A 22,896-nucleotide genomic window follows, 5' to 3' on the forward strand; every position below is an offset into this window, starting at 1 on the left:
CTCAGCTACAGCCCCCCAGCACAGGCCCCACGAGAGCGAGGGTGGACACCAGTCTCCCTCCCCACCAGACAGTCGCCCACCACTCCCCTAGAAGCAACTGGTCGCAACGCATGCTAGTGACTTAACAGTACCTTGTCAAACATCATGGGGTTCCCTGGTAGCTCAGTCGGTAAAGGACCCACCTGCCATGCAGGAGACCCCGGTTCGATTCCTGGGTCGGGAAGATCTCCCAGAGAAGGGATAGGCTCCCACTCCAGTATTCTTGGGCTTCCCTTGTGGCTCAGCTGGTAAAGAATCCGCCTGCAGTGCGGGAGACCTGGGCTCGATCCCTGGGTTGGGAAGATCCCCTGGAGAAGGGAAAGGCTACCCACTCCAGGATTCCGGCCTGGAGAAGTCCATGGACTACAGTCGACACAACTGAGTGACTTTCACTTTCACTTTCTTGTCAAACATCAATAAAGTAAAACAAAAAGCGTACAAGCTACAGTGATGACAATATTCCCAAACTAGACAGGAGCGACGGTCGCACGGCCCTGAGAATCTTCCGCACGCCACTGGGCTGTCCGCCGCATGATGGCTGGCGGATTTCACCTTCAGTACGTTGCCCCGCCTGCACTCTCGTGCACGGCACACAAGACCGTGCTCAGCGATCACAGCCTCAGGCAGCCAAACCGGCTTCACCCATGTTACTAGCTGGTGGCACTAAGGACATATGGGCTTCCCTGGTAGCTCGGCCGGTAAAGAATCCACCTGCCATGCAGGAGACCCTGGTTTGATTCCTGGGTTGGGAAGATCCGCTGGAGAAGGGATAAGCTACCCTTTCCAGTATTCTTGAGCTTCCCTGGTGGCTCAGCTGGCAAAGAATCCACCTGCAATGTAGGAGACCTGGGTTCGATTCCTGGCTTGGGAAGATGCCCTGGAGAAGGGAAAGGCTACCCACTCCAGGATTCTGGCCTGGAGAATTCCATGGACTGTACAGCCGCAAAGAGTCGGACACAACTGAGCAACTTTCACTTTCACTAAGGGCTTCCTCCCAAAAGGGCTGCCTCCCTAAAAGGGCCTGTCAAGCCAACCCCGAGAACACTATCAGACACTATGAGACGGCGCCGGCGGACGGGTATCACGCACAGGTGACCTTGTAACAGAACAATGGTAACGGGTGCACCGCAAAGCCCCTTCTCCACCGTGACCCACCTGGCGCTCCTGCGGCCACCTCACGGCCTGTGCTCCCCTGCTCCGCACTCTTTGCCTCTCGCCAGCTTTTAAACGGGGTTTAAAAGCATCTCTCAGGACACAGGACACAGCCCAGGCCTGCGGCAGGAAGCTGTGCCCCAAGCTACACGGCACAGTCCCTCCTGCCGCCCAGAAGAACCTGCGCTGACCCACTGGGTCCGACTCAAACTCGTGTCCCAGCCAGTGAGCCACCCTCTTAGTTTTCAAACAAGGGTTAGGAGGGACGAACCCCGAGGCTGGGATCGCCGGCTCCAGAGAAGACCTACACAGAGGCCCACTGGTTCCGGGGAAGCAGGATGGAGGGCATCCTGGTGGAGGCAGCCCTTTCCTGAGGGGGTCACTTCAAAGAGGGATGAAGACCGCTCCCAGGGCCTCCCAGCTCCAGAGAAAGGAGCTGCCACGCATTGGTTTGGCTTCTGAAAGAGCTTGGTCAGCTCCCACACTGTCCCAAAGGCACTCTGGGTTCAAAAAAAAAAAAAAAAAGCCAGACTGATGAGGCAAAAACAAAGGTGGGGGAGACCGAGTTCCCGCAGCAAACACAATGGTGCTCCCGGGCCAGCCGGGCGGACAGCTGTCCCGCCCTGACGGCTTCTGCTTCCTGCCTTCGGGGCCACCTCCCCTGGCTTCCCTCCCAAACACGCTCCGTCCAGCACTTTCTATGCAGCAGAAAGTGGTGCCGTCTGGACACAGAGCTGCCGGCCGCCAATTCCGCTTCCTCGGTCACATTTGTTCCACGGTGAGGTGCCCTCGCACACGCACCATAACTCACTGCACTGGACTTCCTGTCACACACACACATACACATGCACGCACGCACACGCACGCACACACACACACACACGCACACACACACACACCCCTGACCTCCGACAGCCACGTGCCGGGGGCACAGGAAATCTCCCAGAACAATAAACCTTCATACTTTCCATTTTCTCCTCTCTGAAGATTTGCAGGAACTTTCTGTTGCACGTTGGAGAATTTTCCACGCTTAGAAGACAGGATGGATCGGCAGGGCTACTCCCACAGCTGGGTCCCTTGGCATCAGGCACAAAAGGCAGAGCAGGGGGCCCTGTCATCTGAAAGCACACTCACCCGCGCACACCCACCCTCCACTGAACACACACACTCTGCACCCCTGTTGCCCAAACGGGACCTCGAAGCGTGATCCAAAGGCCGCCACGGCTTCCGAAGCACATAGACAGTGCGGAGTCTGTGGGATCGCAACCAACACGGGATCTCACTGGGTGTGATATTCAGTCTAATTAGAGGAGTTTGAGGGGAAGAGAGAAAAGCAGAGGGTCCCGATGGGTCACTACAATAAGGAGACCCATGCTGTGTTTCGGGTTCTCCGGTGGGCAAACCGGTGGGCAAACTGTGTTCCACTGTGAAAGTTCCATCACCCGATTTCACACAAAGAAATCACTTACGCACGAGTAGGCAGCAGGTGCTGCAGTGGGTTGAACTGTGTGCCCCAGAAGATACGACCAAGTCCCAACCCCTGGTACCCGTGAACGTGACCTGATTTGGAAATAGGATCCTTGAGGATGTGATGAAGATATAAATTAAGATGCTGTCATCTAGGAGGCGATGGCTTCCCTGGGGGCTCAGTGCTAAAGAACCCGCCGGCAATGCAGGAGCCACAGAGACACGGGTTCGATCCCTGGGTCAGGAAGATCCCCTGGAGGAGGGCATGGCAACGCGCTCCAGTATTCTTGCCTGGAGAATCCCATGGACAGGGGAGCCTGGCGGGCCACAGTCCATGGGGCTGCAACGAGTCGGACATGACTGAGCGACGGGGCACTCACAGCACAGCACAGCCAGGGGTGGCAAGTGTCAGTTGCTCACTCGTGTCCGACTCGTTGCGACCCCGTGGATTGTAGCCCGCCAGGCTGCTCTGTCCATGAAATTCTCCAGGCAAGAATACTGGAGTGGGTTGCCATGCTCTCCCCCAGGGGATCTTCCTGACCCAGGGATCGAACCTGGGTCTCCTGCATTACAGGCAGATTCTTTACTGTTTGAGCCACCAGGGAAGTGGGGTGGGCCCTAAGGTCAATAGAACTGGAGGGACTTTTCTGGTGGTCCCAGGGTAAAGACTCTGCAGTTCCATGGCAGAGGGCTCGGGTTAGACCGCAGTCAGGGAACTAAGATCCTGTGTGCCGCTCAGCAAAAAACAACGACCACGACTCAGCAGAAGTGGAGTTCTCATGAGCGAGAAGAAGACGCAGAGACACCCGGAGGAAGAGGCCAGGTGACAAGCGAGGCAGGCAGGCTGGAGTGATGTTCCTGCAGACTGGATCCCAGCAGCCCCCGGAAGAGGCAGGAAGACCCTCCACCGACAGCTTCAGAGCAAGCACCTGCCGACCCCTTGATTTCAGATCTCTGGCCTCCGGACCGTGAGAGAATAAACACCCATTGTTTGAAGGTGCCAGCTGTTGGGGGTGGGGGTGGACTTTCTTACAGCAGCCCCAGGAACCCAACTCAGCAGGCCTCTAACCACGAGCATGGGTCCAAAGAGAAGCGTCCAAACCTTCGACTCAGTCTAACGACCGGCCGATCACAAGTCCCTTGGCTTCCGAGGCTGGTGCGGAGCCCAGGCTGCAACCTGTAAAAGTCTGTAAGTGAAGCCAGGACTCTGCAGAAGGGACTCAGAGAGGACTGGGCTCAGCAAGAAAGCCATAGCTCAAACCGTCTGTATGCAGGCCCAGCAAAGCTCTGAAGGGAACAGAAGGCCGTGGACGTGCCCGGCGGGGATCCCACACAGGACGGTCCAGAGCATTCCCAGGATGCTGCCCGAATCTCTGCCCTGGTCAGATCTGGGAGTATGGGGAGGTGAAGGCTCTGGCTGGCCCTGAATCTCTGCCCTGCTCAGATCTGGGAGTATGGGGGGGTGAAGGCTCCGGCTGGTCCTAAGCGCATGACCCTGGGACTTGTCAACCCCAGCACCAGAGGCCTGGGGTAACTTTGCTCCTCAATCCCCACAATGTGGCAGCTTCCAAGCCCCTCTCTGAGACTAGTCACTGCCCCTCCACCCCTCGGCCCCCAGAGCCCCATCCGTTGGACCTGCCCAAGCCCCAGCTCATTTCGGACCTTCCTGAAAAGCCTCGCCCCACCGCCCCACCCTACAACCTACGACATTCACCACTGTTCTCCCTCCGTGACTCCTGAAATTTGTGCCTATGGGGGTCTTGTCCTGACCCAGGTGCCTCCCCTGGAGACTCCCCTTTCTTGGGGAGGCGGTTCACGGGAAAGCCCAGAACCTCTCCCTCCGGCCACCAGCTCTCTTGAAAGTCACGGTGGTGGCTGCAGACATCCTGAATGTACCGAACGCCACTGAAGCATCCACTTTGAAACGGTTTATTTATGCTATGTGAATGTCACCCCAATAAAAACAGAGAAGAGATCACATCTGATTGCTTAGATGTATCAGAATGCCAACCAAGTACGCCTGGACCAGCACACGTGCCGATTTGGGGTCGGGGCCAAGGGACAGGGCAGAGCTGGGGCTAGCAGAGCCCCCCCACACGCGGGAGAGGCAGCAGTGTCTCCACCCCTCTGCTGGCCTCCCCCCAAGGCACCGGCCTCTGGTCTGGATTCCAGCCTTGAGCTGACCTCCTCCCTTGGGGACACCTGGGCACCTAGGCTCTGCGTACCCTTCTCCTTACCCTGGGCCTTAAAGGTCCACGTCCATCTTTGCAGCTTCTCATATACAGTTAAACATCAAAGAGATTTCACCCCTGTGCCAGACACAAAATTATACGACCAAATCTGCCTCTTTTGCTGTTTACAAGACAGAGGTTAAGAGTTCAGGAACTCGCAGAATGAGACACCCGGGCTCTGCAGGGTCCGTCTGGATGCTGTCAGGACCCACAACAGGACAAGAGGGATCAGGGCGCTGCCCTCCGGGCACGGGGACCACAGGTCAGAGGCGCCCGCCCCCATCTGGCCAGCACCCGAGTGGCCAGAATAATTCTGCTTTGTGGCATTTAAAAAAAATTATCGTAAGATATGCATAAATTTGGGCTTCCTCTGTGGCTCAACAGTAAAGACTCCACCTGCAATGCAGGAGACCTGTATTCAGTCCCTGGGTCGGGAAGATCCCTTGGAGCAGGGCACGGCAACCCACTCCAGTGTTCTTGCCTGAAGAATCCCTTGGACAGGGGAGCCTGGCGGGCCACAGGCCATAGGGCCTCAGAGAGTCAGACACGACTGAAGTGACTTAGCATGCGCGCACACATAAATTTTAATGTTTTAGTCATTTTAAAATCTACAGCTCAGAGGCACTAAGTACATTCACATTATTGTGCAACCATCAACACCATCCATTTCCAGAGTTCATCTTGCAAAACTGAAACGTTATACCCATCACAAAACCACCCCCCAGCCCTCTCTCCCAGCCTTGGTAATACTCATTATTTTTTTTTTAAAGTATTACACTTATTCGGCTCTGTTGGGTCTTAGTTGCGCTGCATGGCATTTTTCTTTCTTTCTTTCTTTCTTTTTGCCAGCATGTGGGATCTTTAGTTGTGGCATATGGAATCTAGTTCCCTAATCAGGGTTCGAACCGGGCCCACAACACAGGGAGTCTTAGCCACTGGGAAAAAGTAGGGGAGTCCCTACTTTTTATCTCTGTGTGTTTGGCCACCCTAGGAGTCTCAGATACTCCTACGAAAAAGTTGGTCCTTTGGTGTCTGGCTTATTTCACTTAGCACGATGCCCTCAAGGTGCACCCATGTGGCAGCCTGTTTCAGAGTCTCCCTTCTTAAGGCTGAATAATGCTCCGTGGTGTGCAGGGCCACTTCCGCCCATCCGTTCATCCACCAAAGGACACCTGGGCTGCATCCAGCTTTGGCCATTGCGAATCGTGCTGCTGCGAGCACGGGCGTACAGATATCTGTCGAGCTCTTGCTCTCACTTCTTTTGGGTGTGTGCCCTCAAGTGGGATTCCCGGATTCTGTGGCAACGGGGGAACTGCCTACCACACCGTTTTCCGCAGCAGCTGCACCATTTTACATTCCCAGCAGCGCACAAGGGTTCTGATTTCTCCACGTCCTCGCCCACGACTGGTATTTTCTGTTTTGCTTTGTTTTCACAATGGTCGTCCTAAAGGTGGGAGGCGGAGTCCCACTGTGGCTCTGATTTGCGTTTTCCTAGTGATCAGTGATGTTGAGCATCTTTCCCCGTGCCTGTGGACCGTCTGTCTCTCTTCTTGGGAGAAGTATCTGTCAAGCCCTTTGCCGACTTTTTAATCTGGGCATTTGTTTCTCTGCTGTTGGGTTGCTACAGTGCTTAATATATTCTGGATAGTAACCCCTTATCAGATACAGGTTATGAAAATATTTCGTAACCACTTTTAAATGTGATCATTTCTCAGCACGTGCAAGGTTCACAACAAGAGAGAAAAGTTTCCCAAGCCCCAGCTCAAGCTGTATTGCTGTTCTTCCGATCCTTCATTTCTAGAAGGACACAGGGTTGGGAGCAGGGGTCCTGGGCAATGACCAACCCAGCCGCCCACCCCTGCTGCAGTGTGGGCCCCGAGAGGGCCGCCCGACCAGCGTCAGAAATCAGCGCCTGTCTCTGCTGCCCCCTGAAACCTTGTGCTCTCTCAACACCAGAGATGGGTCACAGCCCCGAAAAGGACAGCTGCTGGGACGGCGGCCGCACGGGGCTGTCCCCACCGTGGGCCGCACAGCAGCTGAACTACTGCACTTCACAGAAACAGTCCCGCGACCATCAGCTCACTGATGAAAATTTATCACCCTGCAAGAGGGCTCTTATCTCCAAACGCTTACAGAGCACGGCTTTGTTTACACAACTTGCTGCCAGTTTACCCTAACCAAGTGTCATTTAGATTAGGTATTTTTAAAATCCTGAAAAGATAAGAAAGATACAGAACCAGCAGTAAAAACAGACTTTCAGGAAAGAAAGAAAGGCTTGACTGACAGATGGTGGGAAGGCAGGTTCGGGGCTCCCTGACCTGCAGAACCTGTGCTCCCGGGCACATCAGACAGCTGCTCAGGGCAGGCTCCGCATCGCAGTCCACCGCTCCCGCCCGAGGCTCTGACCCCTGCGCCGGCCCTGGGTCCTGCCTGCACCTGGAGCACACCAGTCCTGCACACCAGTCCTGCACGCCACAGTGCCCTGCGACGTGGCTCCACCACAGGAGGCCCCACAGGGGCTCAGGGGCAGCTCCCCACTCTGCTCACCCGAGGGGCAAGGGAGTGCTCCCACACGACTAAGCGTGGAGCACACGCGGCCCTCAGCCTCCCAGCCTGGACAACGGGCAGCTCACACGGAGCTTCCAGCCTTGGCGCCGCCTCACCTGCACTCCCCCGTCCAGGGCCTAGCTGCTGGCCAAAGGTGGGGATGAAAGGAGGTGGTCAGCACAGTGGTTAAAGCACCTGGACACCAGGGTCTGGGCCTGGCCCTTCCCACCACAACCAGCTTGCCGGCCTCAGTCTCTCTGCTGGGTAATGGGCATTCTCTGAGATCCAAGCGAGATGATGTGGGCAGGGCCCAGGCACGCAAACCGGACAGTGGTGACCGTGCTCTCCTGTGACCACCCCGGACCCCCTGTCCAGCTCTGAGGCCAGCCTCCTCCTGCACTGAAGGCCTGCTGGTCCTCGGGGCCAGGCTCTGACCCCTGACCACAAAGCCACAGCAGAGAGGAGGCAGGGGACCAGTGCGTATGGCCAGGGAGGGGAGCGGTTTGGGGAGGCCCACAAGCCCCCGGCTCCCCAGAGCTGGCACAAGCCTCCAGGGGACCAGGAGCGCTCACACTTTCAGCAGAAACACAGCGACAGGAGAGGGGCCGGACAGCTCATCTCACGTCCCCGCCTAGAAAACGGAGGCACCGCGGCCTCACCCACGAGATTCAGGGAGGAGGCACACCAGCTCACCTGCTCACCTGAGGGTCACCTGTCCCGGCGGCGCCGATGGAAAAGCTTGTGGAAATTCGGTGGCCACAAGGCTGGTCCCCACAGCCTCGGCTGCCGACTTGCCGGGCACTGTGGACCCAACATCATGATGTACCCCAGCCAAGAGCTAGAAGGACGCCCCGGCACAGGGTCCCCATTCTCCATCCCTCCCAAGCGTCTGCACAAGCCCCCAGTTACGAGGGACCCCCTATGTGGCTCCCATGCCTTCATGTGAGAGCAAAGGGGAAAACCCAGGGTGGGCTGGCTGAAGGAAAAGTGATTCTACAGTTTGCCTTCAAAGCAGTTGTCAGGATCATGTGTGTGTACGCATGTAAGTGCGTACATGTGTGTGCACCGCATACACATGTGTACACATGTGTACGTGTGTGTGTGCATGGGTGTGTGCCCGCATGTGTGTATATGTGTGCCGTGTGTGCATGTGTGTGCATGTATTGCATATACGTGTGTACATGTGTATACATGAGTATCTGTGTGTGTGTTTACACCTGGGTGTGCGTGTATGTACATGTGTACCTGTGTGAGTATGTATACGTGTGTGTGTGTGTGTGTGTGTGTGTACATGTGGGTCTGTGTGTTTAAGAAAAAACCACCGCCTCTATTCAGGACACCAGGAGAGTCTGGACAGAATGATGAGGACGATAAAGCCTGGCGTTGGGCTTTTCCCAGCTCCGGAATGTTCACTCCCTAAAAGGTGCCTGATAGCCAGGGAGCCACAAGTCTTTACCTGAAGCAAAGGCAGGAGAATCCAGACTCTGGAGTTTTCCTGCAAAAAAAAGCCCGTTCCTTCCACCGGGGGCCGAGCCTCCAGGTGAGCACAGGAGACTGAGCGTGCGATGTGAGGGGGGTGCTGTTTCCGCAGCAGTGCCCCCCGGCCCCTCCCAGGACCACAGGTCTGCTGGGCACCTGCCGTGCGCCGAGCCTCAGGCCTGCAGGGCAAAGCCGAGGGCGCCCCGGCGTCCTCAGCCGTGTTATTCCCTTGTCCCCACAAGCTGGGGCCCCCGCCTGCAGTTCCTCAGGTTACCACTGTGACCCGCCCAAATCAAACACACAGAAGGAAGAGGGTTCCTTACCATCCCCCTCCACCCACCTTTCAGAGAGGGCTCGCAGGAGAGTCTACGTGTTCAGGTTACAGAAGAAGAAAAAACCAAAACTATTTCCCCCAGGGCTGTGAGCTGGAAAGAATCAAGCCGAACCTGGGAACACTTTCCGCACTCTGCCCCACATGATAAAATCGACTTCTGTTCGCAGAACGTAAGGGCTGGGGGAGATGCAGGCCCTGTGGTCCCAGTCACACCACACGTCCGGGCACAGCCTCTGTTGGGTGGGGAGGAGGTGCCCAGCACCCAGCCAGCTGGTTCCTTAGCGGGTCTCTGCCTGCCAGTGTCCCCCAGGTGGGCAGGTGCGTGCGTGCATCAGCCCAGCCCAAAGCGGACTTTCCATGGCATCACCAGGTCGCCAGCACCAGTCACCTTTCCTGACGTGACTTCAGCTCCATGCCTCCTTCCCAGGGGCTCATGTGGCCGCGACTTTTCCCAGGTTTTAAAAAAGCGGTTTCTCTGTCACTCTTGTTGGTGGGTGGGGCTGGATGGAGACCTCGGGTCACCGGGTGGGCAGCACAGAGACGGGGAAGCCAGGTCCACCCGCTCCTGATTCAGGTCCTCAAGCAGACACAGAGGCTCCCATCCCCGCCCCAGTCCTGCAGACCCTGGTGCACGCAGCTCAGCCACAGCAGGCCTGCAACCACCCCTGACGCTGATCCCCAGCTGGTCCAGTCCACGGCTCCCGAAAGCGGCCCGCGCCTGTGACAGGCGGCCCGCACAGGCAGGTGGAGTACCAGGAGGGCGGTACATGTTAGCTCATCGACCCCTCTCCACCTTCGACTCCACCCGTACCCCCACGGCCATCCCGCCTCCCCTCTGAGCCTCCCCAGCGCCCGCTGACCCAGTCGTCCACTCCGCAAGCCCCTCCCCACCCTGGCTCTCAGGGAGACCACCAAGGACCTCCTCTTGGCCAGCCCAAAGTGACTTGGCCTGACGCCCCCCTGGACACCAAAAGGCATCGACCACTGCTGACCGCCTTCCAGTGCTCACTCTGCCTCGGCCCCCCGGGCTGGCACCCTTGATTTCTCTCCTCCCGCAGGTGGTTGTTCCAGCTCCAGTTCTCAGGCAGGTCCAGCCTGCCTGACAGGCCACTCAGGCCAGGCCCCCGCCCTCCCAGGCTGGACCTGACCCCCATCCCCATCACAGCCCAAGCGCCCTGCCGACAGGTCACTGACCACCCACGGCCGTGCTGGTCCAGAGTGTCACCCCCGAGGCCGTGCAGCCCACCTCTGGCTGTGACCCCAGCTGCTCTCCCTGGCCCGAACCCACACGTCCCACCATCTTGACGACAACGTCTAGGGGGTCCAGCCACACGGGGTCCACGGGGTCTGGCCCCCCTGTACACACCTCCTCACCCAGCTTCCTCTGCATGCTTCCAAAAGCACAGCCCATGAGCCGCTGCCCAGAGTTCAAATCCCAGCGCCAGCAGCCCAAGCCGGAGGCCCTGGAGGCAGGTCCAGCCTGTGCCAGGGATGCCTTCCGTGGATGAGGCTGCTGCAGGAGCAGGCCTAGGGCTCAGATGGGCAGCATGAGGTCAGGGGCGGCGGGGGGAGGAGGCTAATGGGGGTGTTCCCAGCAGGCGGAGCAAGTCGGCTGATCAACCCCACCTCACTCCCACGTCTGACCGTCTAACCTCCTGAATCCCCTCCATGCACCATGCTCACCCTAGATCCATGTTCCCAACAGCTGTTCAGGGGAGGGGGAGACTTGCCCCACCCACCCCCAGCTGCCGCCAGGGGGGCGCACCACCCTCACTGTGGTATAGGGGCGTCCCCAGCCCATCCTCCCCTTGCGGTCACTTTGCTGTTTACCCACTGTCCCCACCCAACCTCCGGCTCAGGGCCAGGCACACAGTAGGTCCAGCACACAGTAGGTACTCAATAAACAAACACTCGCTTGTTTCTGAGCCAGTGTAAGTACATTAACAGGACACTACCTCCAGAGCTACTGAAGCCCCGAGACGGTTAACTGCTTCCCCAAGTGCCTAAGTCTTCCAGGGCTGGTTATGTCACCGGAGAATGCAGCTCGACAACTGACGTGGTTAAGCTGGTCTGATCCTTTTCCACACGGCGAGAAGCAGAAAAGAAACATAATGCTTGCCTCCAGACACCGCCTGGTACTATGCCCACCTCTCTATTTCCTTGTTGGCAGTCGCTGTCCCTGCGATATCCTGGATTTAACTCAGCAAACACATTTTAAACCTTTATCAAGCCTAGACGACTTTATCCCATCAGCTCGCCACAAAGTAAGCGCGTAAAGCTTATTCAGTCTCATTGTTTCGTGACTTTTGAGATTTGCGGACACCTCTGAATGATTCATGGCCCGATCACTTTTACCCCACCAATGATGCCCTTACCACCCCAAAAGCCCTCAGGCCCAAAGCACAGGGTCATCTTTCCCCAGTGCTGCGCTCCATAACGTGTGGCTCACACGTGCCCAGGTGGATATTTAAAACGTCGGTTCACTGAACGACCAGCTCCTAGGAGAACTACCCAAGGGGCTCCACGTGCGACCCCATGGGCTACAGCACGCCAGGCTTCCCCATCCTCCACTGTCTCCCCGAGTTTGATGCCCCCCCCCCCACTGAATGCTAAATCTCATTCAAAAACCGTCCCATGTAAAACTAACACCATGTATCACCAGATGGGTTCTAAAAATGGCGGAGACTTGAATGTGACGATATTCAGAATTCAGAGAACATCGGGGTTTTGTCCTTGGTGGGCTACACAAAACCATCGATGCTACTGGCTCCCAGGCCGCACCAAGACGCCCATCCAGGCACAAGCAGCTGCCCTCCTCCCAAGCGTGTCCATCTTGGGTACCACATACCCTTTCCAATCCCCTGCACCGTCCCAGCGCGCTCCCCTACTGGAGGCACCCGGCCTGTCCTCGCGGGCTCCCACAAAACCTAGTGGATGGCTGGGCTCTCTAGACAGCAGCCCCAGGGCGGTAATAACTGCAGGTTGTAAGCTGCTAGTAACTCCAGCTCTGGGGCGCCAGAAGCTGCAGGGTAAGGCTGTAAAGCCGGAGGAGCCAGTAACACTTCAATGGAAGTAGTAGCTCAGGAGCTTGAAACCACAACTTTCCCACTGTTTCTTAAAAAAGGAAGAAAGAAAACCTAAGATTCCAACTCTGGTTAACTCAAAGTCTGAGCTCCTTGTTTTGTTCTGTTTCTACACGCAGCTGTGCTGTTGGGAGTTACAGCTTTTATAGTTTCTAGTATTTTGTTCTTCTAAGTATTAACTAGTTGTCAAACGGCTGGAGGGCTGTGTAGGATCCCAAGGTGCCTACTTCATTATTATTTCTTTAATCCTTTGGCTGCATCCCAAGGCATGTGGGTTCTTAGTTCCCCAACCGAGGACTGAACCCATGCCCCGTGCGTTGGAAGTGAGCAGTCTTACCCACTGGACAGTCAGGAAAGTCTCACAAGTCTACCGTAAACCAGAGCATTGCGACAATTCGCCACAGCAACTAATTCCTCACAACGTCTCTCTCAGGTAAGAGAGGGGAGGGTTTGGGTCTCGGCTGGATGCCTGGCGCTTCTGCTCGCTGGCCGTGTGACTCCGAGGAAGTGACCTCACATCTCTGAGTCTCAGCCTCTTCATCTGTATAATGGGCACAGCATGACGCCACTCGCCTCCCAGGTACCGGATGGATAAGCGACAAGGCAGTAAGAAGAGTTCACGGAAGTGCTTGAAGTCTGGCTCCAGGTAACCACCACCATCTGGGAGGGTGGACACGAGGCCTCAGTGCCTGGCAGACTCCAGGCGTGACACACGGGCTTCAAAGCCCAGAGCTGGACCACCGGATGTTCACTACACAGCATGGAGCGCCCGGCTCACCTTCGAGTGCGGTCCTGGCTCTGGGCCCACCAGGTAGACAAGTCAGCCCTCAGTTCCCAACCTCAAAAGAGTGAATCCACCCTAAACCCCTTAACCAGACATCACGAGCCGGGAGGGCCACACTCCTGATGCTTCGGACACAAACACCCTCGCTCCCAGCAAGCTCCGGTTCCCCAAAAACACCACGTCCCACGTAAGTTCAAAATCCTATGATGTTGCCAAGTCACTTTTATATAGGCTGAATTTTCCACTCTGCTCTACCTAGCAGATACAGCAATACAGGAAAAAAAAGAAAAAGAAAATGAAAGTGGAAATTTGTGAGAGAGACTTTTTTAACAAATTACCGTCGCTCGGAAAATCCATAACCCTGATTGACAATTCTCCTTAAGGCTCTATTCCATATTCTCTCCACAGTCACAACTTTACAAAACCCACAATATTCACCTGCAGATAGACTGGGCAGCCAAAATCAATGTCACAGTACCGCACTGCCTCCAAACCGGACCCGCAGATTCCAGCTTTTATAAGCAAACAGCTGGAACCTGCATGCAGCGCAGTCCTTGGTATATAGAGAATTACAGTAGAGCGTGGAGACAAAATAAATCCGAGAAGTAACTTGCTAACTCGTCCAGGGGTATGCTGCATTGTAACAATTTATCATTTAAACAACTCATCTGAAATATTGACTCAACTGCACAGGTCGCAGCCATTCTTGATGATGGTCTCGTCTCCTAGTTAAGGTCACGGCCTGCAGGAAACACCTGGAGTCTCTTGGCTGTCCCCCCACCCGGACTCCCCTTCTCTCTTCCTTGTCCTTCTATCTGCCCCCCTCTCTGCCCCACCGCCCTGCTTGTCCCGTGGGAGGGGGGGTCAGCAGCATGGAGGGCACCCTTGCCCACCTGGGTCGGGCTGGCCGAGCCGGGACACCGTCCCTCCAGCCCCAGAGCGGGCAGGCTGGGTTCCCACAGTGGCTCCAGCGCCAACCTGGGCAGGCCTCTCAGTAACGCCCAAATTACAAGCCCCTGTCCAGGAGCACAAGCCAAGATCAAACGAGGCTACGTTTTCAAAGCGCTCCCACAGGGGCGAGCACACAGAAGCCCGCCTGTTATTATCTGGAGGAGACAGAAAGGAGAGACGAAGGCAGCTAACTCCCGCCGTCTTACAGGGTGACTCAGGGGCCCATCCGGCAATTTCCAACGGTCCCACCCGGGAACTAATTGGCACATGGGGCGGGCAGTGACCTTTGATCTTTCCCAACGGCGAGGGCTGACTACAGAGCATCACCGAGCGAACCAGACGACTCAGATAACCCCAGAGCCCAGGTTCTAATAGCACAACTCGGGGAGCCAGGCCCTCTGAGAAACACCCAGGAAGCCCCGGGCTTGAACTTGAAGATGCCCAGGCCTGCTCCCAGCGAACTCAGTGAGAGCAGCTGTGTGGCCTGCCTCCTGCGAGCGGTATCCAACCATCCAACCCAAGGCCACAGATCCCCATAGAGACGCCCGGGCCCTGCCTGAAGGTGCCCTGGCTTGCCAGGCGGCTCCTGGCAGCCCCTTGCCGCTCCCCAGGGGGAGGAGGGTGCTCGCAGGGCCCCTGAGGCCACTCACCGGAAACAGACACTTCCATGAGCGCCTCCAGCGGCCGGTTGTTGTCTAGGTCCCGGCTCAGCTGCAGCTCGCCCGTGGCGGGGTCCAGCAGCAGCAGCTGGAGCTCGTTGCCCTGCAGGAAGGCGTAGTTGAGGCTGTCTGAGAGGTCGGGGTCGTGGGCCGGGATGCGGCCGATCACGCCGCTGGGGAAGCTGTTGGACTTGTTGGTGACGTAGTTGTTGAAAAGGATCTGGAAGTCCGGCAGCACCGGCGGGTTGTCGTTCTGGTCCAGGAGGCGGATGTGCACCGTGGCCCGGCTCACCAGGGGCGCCGACGTGGCCTGCACCACCAATACATACTCCCGCCGCTCCTCGAAGTCCAGCTCCATCAGGGCCCGCAGGTCCCCGCTCAGCAGGTCCAGCTGGAAGACCTCGGGAACGTTGCCTTCCACAATCTGGTACATGATCTGGGCGTTGGGGCCTTCGTCGGGGTCGCTGGCTCGAATCCTTGCCACCACGGACCCCACCGGGCTGTTCTCCTCCACAAACAGCTCCAGCTCATCCTTCTCAAACACCGGAGGGTTGTCATTAATGTCTAAGACAGTCACCTGGATTTCCACCGAGGCGCTCAGGGACACCGGGCTGCCCCGGTCCACGGCCAGGGCACGAAGGTTGTACACCGCCACATTCTCCCGGTCCAGCCGGCGCTGGGTGCGGATCACGCCCGACGTGGGCTCGATGTAGAAGTCCCCATCACCGTCATCCCCACCCTGGAAGGTGTACAGCAGGCGGCCATTGGGGCCCGAGTCCCGATCGGTGGCGGAGACCTGGAGGACGCTGGTGGACGGGGGCGCGTCCTCGAAGACGGAGCCCTGATAGAAATCCCGCAGAAAGCGTGGCGCGTTGTCGTTGGCATCGAGGATGAGGATCTCCAGGGAGGTGGTGTCGGACTTCTGGGGGATGCCGTTGTCCCGAGCCGTGATGGCCAGCGTGTAGGCGGCCTGGTCCTCGTAGTCGAGCTCCGTCATGGTGTAGATGGTGCCAGTGTCAGGGTCGATGCGGAACTGCGGCACCGGATCCTCCAGCACGTAGGTGATGCGCGCGTTCTCGCCGGTGTCCTCGTCGGTGGCGCTGATGGTGGCGATGGAGGTGCCCACGGGCCGGTCCTCGCTGATGCTCACCGTGTAGTGCGAGCTCTGGAAGACGGGCCGGTGGGTGTTGGCGTCGGTGACGTTGATGAAGACCTGCGCGGTGTGCGAGCGCATGCCGTCGGACGCGGTGACGGCCAGCACGTACTGCCGCTCCTGCTTGTAGTCCAGCGGCAGTGCCAGTGTGATGAGGCCGCCGCCGCTCTGGCTGCTAAGCGCAAAGCGGTTACGCGTGTTGCCGCCGGTCAGCTGGTAGGTGATCACGCTGTTGGCGTCCCGGTCGAGGGCTCGCAGGGTCAGCACGCTGCTCCCCACCGCTGCGTCCTCGTTCAGACGCAGCTCGTACACCGGCTGTGTGAACACGGGGTCGTTGTCGTTGACGTCCAGCACCGTGATGGACACGCTGGCTGAGGAGCTCATGGGCGGCGAGCCGTGGTCCACCGCCTCTACCCCGAAGCTGTAGTGCTCGACCTCCTCGCGGTCCAGCTCCGCGCACACGGTGATCCAGCCCGAGCTGTTGTGGATCTGGAAAGGAAAGTCTGCGGCTGGAGCCGGGGCTGCGGGCCCAGAACCGCCACCCCCCACGGAGGCCGAGGCGGTGTCCACCAGGCGGTAGCGCAGGCGTGCGTTCTCCCCTGCATCAGCGTCCACCGCCTGGATGTGCAGGACCGAGTGGCCCAGAGGCACATTTTCCAGCACGGCTGCCTGAAAGGGGCTGCTCACAAAAATGGGGGCATTGTCATTAACGTCCAGCACCTGCACCGAGACCAGCCCTGAGGAGTTGATGAGCGGCGGCCGGCCCCCATCCTGGGCCTTGATGCGCAGAGTGTACTCTCGGATGGTCTCAAAGTCCAGTGGGTTGATCACGTCCAGGCTGCCGCTGAGCGAGTGTAGGTAGAACTGCCCCTTCAGGTTCCCGCTGACGATGCTGTAGTGGATGGCAGCGTTCTGGCCCTGGTCGCGGTCCGTGGCCTGCACTCGCAGCACCGGCGTGTTGACGGCCACGTCCTCCGGCACCTGGACCACGTAGCGCTTCTCGCTGAACTGGGGGTAGTTGTCGTTCTCGTCCTCCACCACGATATGCACAGTGGCGGTGGCGCTGAGCGGGCCCGGGTTGCGGCCCTGGTCGTTGGCCTCCACCAGCAGCTGGTAGCTGGCCTCCTCCTCCCGGTCCACCACTGCCCGGGTGCGCACCACGCCCGAGCGCTCGTCGATCTCGAAGACGCCGCGCGCGCCCTCCAGCAGGCGGTAGCGCATGTTGGCGTTGGAGGGCGCGTCGCCGTCGGTGGCGCGGATGGTCAGCACTTCGTAGCCCACCTCGAGGTTCTCGCGCACGCGCTCGCGGTACTCCGACTGCTCGAAGACCGGGCTGTGGTCGTTGGTGTCGCTGACCGTGACGGTGAGGTAGGTGGCGGCAGAGCGCCGCGGCGAGCCGTGGTCCACCGCACTCACCTTGAGTACGTGCGTGTCCTTGGTCTCGCGGTCCAGCGGGCGGGCGGTGCTCACCAAGCCCGTGTCCGCGTCGATGAGGAAGTAGCCATTGGAGCGCTCATCAAACAGCGCCTCCATCTGGTAGCCGAGGCGCCCCGCCTCGCCCTCGTCGGGATCGTGCGCTCGCAGCTCGATGACCGCGGTGCCGGCGGGCTCGTTCTCGGGCACCGACACCTGGTAGCTGGGCAGCTGGAACTGCGGGGTGGTGCTGCCGCCAGCGCCCCGCCGGGCCCGCCGCGCCGCCCCCGCCCCGGCCTGAGGCAGGCCTGGCGGCGGCGGCGACTGCGACGGCAATGGGGAAGGCGTCCCCGAGGCCGCCTCCAGCGCCAGCTCCACCCGGACGGTGCCGGCTGCGCGCCGCAGGGCACAGAGCAGGAGCAGGCGGGCCGATCCCCCGGGGGGCAGGCAGACAGGGAGGCGTGGGCAGCGGGAACCGGGGCGCGGCGGGCAGCTGCAGGCGGGGAACGTGGTCAACGCGGCCAGCGCCGAGTGCAGCGTGGCCCCGCCGCCGCCAGGGGCCGGGAAGCACAGCATCGCGCCGGGGCCAGGCACCGCTAGCACAGCCCGCGCGCGCAGCTCGGCGCCGAGAGCCCGTCGGCCCCGGGGCCGGGCGCCGCAACCGGGACCGTGCGCGTGTGCCCGCAGGCGGAGGCTCAGCGCCGCCTGGGCGCTGCGGTCAGCCAGGCGGACCTGCAGTGGCAGCGGACGTCCCCCCAGGCGCGCGCAGCCCGGGAGACCCGCGCCGGGTCCGCGCCGCCGCCCGACCAGCCGGCCGTCGCGGCTCAAGTCCAGCAGTTCCCGCAGCGCCCGGGGCGTGTGCGCCGCATCCAGCGCATAGGTCCAGCCGGGCCCGAGGGCGAAGGCGCGGGCACCGCCGGGCACTCGCAGCTCCCAGGCGGCCGCTCGGAGCCCCAGCGCCGGTAGGGCGGCGGCCGCAGCCAGCAGCAGCAGCGCGGGCAGCACGGGCGGCGGCGGCGGCGGCGGCGGCGCCATGGCCCGGAGCCCGAGCCGGGCGCCCGAGCACAATCCATGCACCCGGCGCGGCTCCGCATCCACCCGGCGCGGCCGGGGGGCGGCTCCCGCGCGCCCGGTGCCGGGCCCTCGGGGCGGCTCGCGCCCCGCCTCCCCGGGGGCCCTGGAGGGGACACCGGGGGCCGGGCTCCCGGTCTCCCCCGCAGCTTCCACTTCAAGAGCACTTTGCGAAAGTTTGCGAAGTTGGTTTCAAGATGGCTCCTCCGCGCGTCCCGGGAGGGCGTCGCGCATCAACCTGCGGTGGCGGCGGATCTGGGTGGTTCCAGGTGGCTCCTGCGCGGGCCCGACAGGGCGGCGTGGGAAGCGGGGCGGGCCCGCGGCGGGACGAGGGCTGCGCTCCCGGAGCGGTACCGGCCGCACCGCGCGGCCGAGACCCCAGCGGCCGGCTGCTGCCTGGGCGGTGCGCTCGGCCAGCGCCCCCAGCGCCCGCGCTCTCCCCGCCCCTGGCCCGGCCCGGCCCCGCCCCCGGCCCCGCCGCGTATTGTTCGGCCCCTGGGGGAGCCGGCCCGGAGGTGCGCGCCGGGAGGATCGCTATGGAGACGCGGGGGCGCAGCGGCGGCGGGGGCTGCGGGCAGGGCCCACTCTCCAGCGGCCTCCCCACCCGGCCTCCCTTGGGGGCAGGGCCGAAGAAGTCGGGCCGGGAAAGGCGGGCGGAGCGGCGTGGGGCGGGGGTGGTGGGGGGAGCTGGTGCCGTGGCCACCAGTGCGGCGGTGGCTCCACTCTCCGGGGACTGAGCGCAACCGAAGCCCCCCTCCCCACCCCGGCAACGCTGATCCGTGGAGACCGCCATCCGGGCTGGACCGACAGGGGAGAGTAAAGGGTGCGGAGGCTCCCGGGAGGGGGCAGCTCTCCGGCAGCGGCCGCTGCCGGGGTGGGGGGTGGGGGGCGGATACAGATTTACAGCCATATGCCCGAGGCTAAAGTGCTTAACCCGGAGAAATTTTCCTGGACTTTGAAACTCTATAGGCGACTAACCCAGAATAGGGTCCTTTGGGTTTAAAAGGGAACTTTTACAGGAAAAGAAAAGCAGTCCGAGTTGACACTTGGGATCGGAGTTGGAGTCGGCGGAGGCGAGCTCGTCTCCCGCGCCTGCGACTGGCTGGAGCGCACAGTTCGCGGCCGCGCGCTCGGGCCCCAAGGCCCCTAGGCTACGGCCGCAGCTCAGGGGCCCCGAGCGCAGGCCCGGGGGGCGGGGAGCCGTCGCGGGCGGGGGAGCACTCAGAACCCTACGACAGCGGCCGGTCTCCGGACTTACCCCATCTCCTGCGGGGAACAGCCCGGGAAGGGAGTTTTAGGGTTGAGACACACACTGCCGCCTCCTACGGGGTGCAGATGGGGAGGGGGTGCTTTAGAACGAACTGACACCTGCCTCACTTCCTGCGGGGCACAGCCTGCGGGCGAGGGGCTCGTGCTGTGAGACACCCTCCCCCTCCCGCGGGGCTTTAGGGCTGTGGCCCCTCCTGATGGGAGATGCACTTGTCCGCGAAGCTCTGGGTCCCAGAACCCACTCTAGCTCCTCGCCTTCCAGCGGTCCGGGCGATCCGGAAGGAGTCCCCCCCTTGTAACCCCCCCACCCCTCCAGACAGCCGTAGGGGTGAGAGTCGTCACCCACTCGTCCTGTCCCTAGAATGGAGTTTTGGGGCCAGGGCGGCATTTCTGAGCTGAGCGCCAATAGCTGTGGAGCTGGGGCACAAAAAATAAATAGAAGTAAACAACCGATATGGCTGAAAGTTACTGAATACAGTGTGCTTGGACTGAAGCCAAATACTTCAGTCCTGAAGCATTCTCTTCCCCCCAGCAACGATATGAAGACATTATTATGACCTAAAACGTAGATGGGTTTTGGAACCTTTTACTCTGGGAGTTTCCACTGTTAAGCCTGGTCGGGAAATGGAGCCGGTGCTGCTCGTCCAGTCCATCCCTTAAATGTGAGGTCCAGGACCTCCCCGGACTGCCCTTCCTCTTCCTGGGGAGGGTCAGAGGGCAGTAGTTCTAAGATCGGGATGGCAGGGACGACCCTTCCCATCCCAGACTCCTGGGACGCTCCCAGCCGGGGTGAAGGGGAGAAGGGAAACGGGGACCCCTGCTGGAGAAGCCCTGGAGTGCTTATTTCGCAATAGGACTTTGAATAGGGAGGGTTGGGTTTAAATAAACAAAAGGTTCTGTTGCACCGCTCTTGCTGGTTTTTGAAAATTCAGATGCAGTGAATGGGTTTAGGTGTGGACATGCTTTCCTGGAAGGAGACACCTGCCAGCTGCAAGGGAACTGCAGGGACAGCCCAGCACCACTTCCTGATTCCAGGGGCCCCGGAGGGGGACACAGGGACAGACCTTGCTAACTGCATGTCCAGCAAAGGGCTGAGATACGAGTAATACTTCCACTTCCATAGAGGTCAGAAGCGGGCCCGCTCCGCCACACTGTTTGGAATGAACGCAAACAGGGAAAAGATTAAAAATAATCAAGGACGTGATGTGAGCGTGGTCAGGAGGAGAGCTGGGGAGCAGGGGATGACGGCTTCTACACCTGAGGGTCAGCGGAGTGTTGGCTTTATGATCTTACAGGGAGCTCTTTTTTGGGGGAGGGGTGTGTACTCACTCGTGCCGACTGTTTGCGACCCCGGTTTTCCCAGGTGGTGCTAGTTGTAAGGAAGCCATCTGCCAGTACAGGTAGACATAAGAGGTGTGGGTTCCCTCCCTGGGTTGGGAAGATCCCCGGGAGGAGGGCACGGCAGCCCACACCAGTATTCTCACCTGGAGAATCCCAGGGACGGAGGCGTGTGGCGGGCTACAGTCCTCAGGGTTGCACAGAGCTGGACAAGGCTCAGGCAACACAGCACGCAGCCAGACACTGACAGTAGCCCGCCAGGCTCCTCTGTCCCTGGCATTCTCCGGGCAAGAATCCTGGAGTGGATTGCCATTTCCTTCTCCAGGGGATCTTCCCGGCCCAGGGATCGAACCTGAGTCTCCGAATGTCCTGCATTTCCGGAGGATTCTTTACCCCTCTGCCTCCTGAAGTCTACATATCTGCTTTATGCGCTTTTCTATATCCTGCGTGGTGCAGTCCAAAGTTTTGAAGAGTGGGGTGGGAGGAAGGAATTAAGAACAGGCTGTGGCTTGTGATGTGACTTCCGGGCGATCCAGTTGCTTCGGCGAGACAGATTCAGGAATCTGAAATGCTTGCGGGGGGTGGGGGTGTGGAACTCCAGCTCTGTCTCTGCCTGGGAATGTGGGCCTCGCCAGGCCCTAACTCCTCATCTAACTGGAGATAACAGGGGTCTAGATTCCTGACGTTGCTGGGGGATTAATGAGATCTGCAGAAGGAGGCTGGCCCGGATCTGGCTCGGGTGCAAACCCACTGTGGTCACCTTTGCTGTTGCCGAATCTCCACCAAGGAGCATGCGATCACGGGGCCTCATGGCTGCCTCCCGGGGTGTGACGGAAATGGCGAAGCAGACAGTGTGTGCTGGAGAAGTAGGGGCCGCAGCTTCCATCCGACTTCCTGGGCGGGGTGGCGGGGGGTTGGGGGGAGTCTGCGCTTGGTCCCGATCCAGTCTACCCTGACTGTTCGTGGAGAGTGAAACTGGGCCCAGGACAGGCAGGCCTGCGCCCGGGGCTACGGGAAGGGGTGCAACATTGCAGTAGCCTGTCCAGCACCACCTGGGGAGCTGTGTCCGGTTCACAGGCCCTCTCCCTCAGGCGTGGCTGGAGGCAGCAGCCTCTCCTCTGTCCCTTCGAGAGCTGCTGCAAGGAGAGACCCCCGCCTAAGGCTGCTTGTGCTCCTGGCGTGGCTGCCTCCCCTCCCCTCCCCTCCCCAGGCTCAGGAATCGTAACTGGGGTTTATATTTTGCGTGCTCCCTGAGGTGTTTCACGTGAACTGAATGCTTTTAAAAAATAAAAAATAGAACTAAGAAAAAGAAGGCAGAAGGTGTGGGTTTCTAGTGTTGTACATGTTCTAAAAAGGAGCCCCAAGTGCTTTTTGCCAGGGGCTCGAACCAGAGCCCACATGAATTCTGGAATCTGTTCCTTAACAATAAATTCCTGGGCCAATCTTTAAACAGTGAGGAGCTAAAAGAAACACCCTATTGGTGAAAGCGGAAAAGCAAGTCCAGGCCGGGCCCCACTGTGCCCCTTTTTTTTTTTTTTTTAAAGAATTCAGAGGGAAAACCTTTTTGGGAGCAGAGTTTGCCGTGCCCTCTTCTCTCACTGTGCCCCTTACCTGTGGTGGAAACTGTGAAAGTTGAATGGTGGAACAAAGCAGGACCTTGACTTAATCAGAAGTTAATAGAAGCAAGGGGGTGGAGGAAGCTTAGACCCTCACAGAGCACACTCTAGGTACTAGTGCTGCCCAGAAAACCCTGCGTGACGTTATGACAGAAAAGAAGATGGCTTTTCTGCTTGGAAGTTGCAGAGCCTCTAAATACAAGTGCTGGGGTTTCTTTCGGGCTCCCAGGCCCTTGGACTGGGTTGTGTGACTTCCGGGGTCCCTGGGTGAAGGCCCGGCCTGGGAACCCAACTCCTTCAGATGCTCCGG

General features: G+C 59.5%; 1 protein-coding gene across 1 annotated transcript in view; it reads right to left on the reverse strand.

The window, feature by feature from the left end:
- The window catches only part of CELSR1 (cadherin EGF LAG seven-pass G-type receptor 1), a 144,848-nt gene extending 125,692 nt beyond the window's left edge, over window positions 1–19,156 (reverse strand). The window contains exons 1-2 of the mRNA XM_068971563.1: window positions 18,576–19,156; window positions 14,718–18,469 (exon numbers count right to left, since the gene is read on the reverse strand). Coding sequence (XP_068827664.1) covers window positions 14,718–18,469; window positions 18,576–19,156 — 4,333 coding nt within the window. The remainder of the gene's footprint in view (window positions 1–14,717; window positions 18,470–18,575) is intronic.
- Window positions 19,157–22,896: the final 3,740 nt, after the last annotated feature.

This window comes from Capricornis sumatraensis, chromosome 4 (assembly GCF_032405125.1).
Source record: "Capricornis sumatraensis isolate serow.1 chromosome 4, serow.2, whole genome shotgun sequence".
Taxonomy (NCBI): Eukaryota; Metazoa; Chordata; class Mammalia; order Artiodactyla; family Bovidae; genus Capricornis; species Capricornis sumatraensis.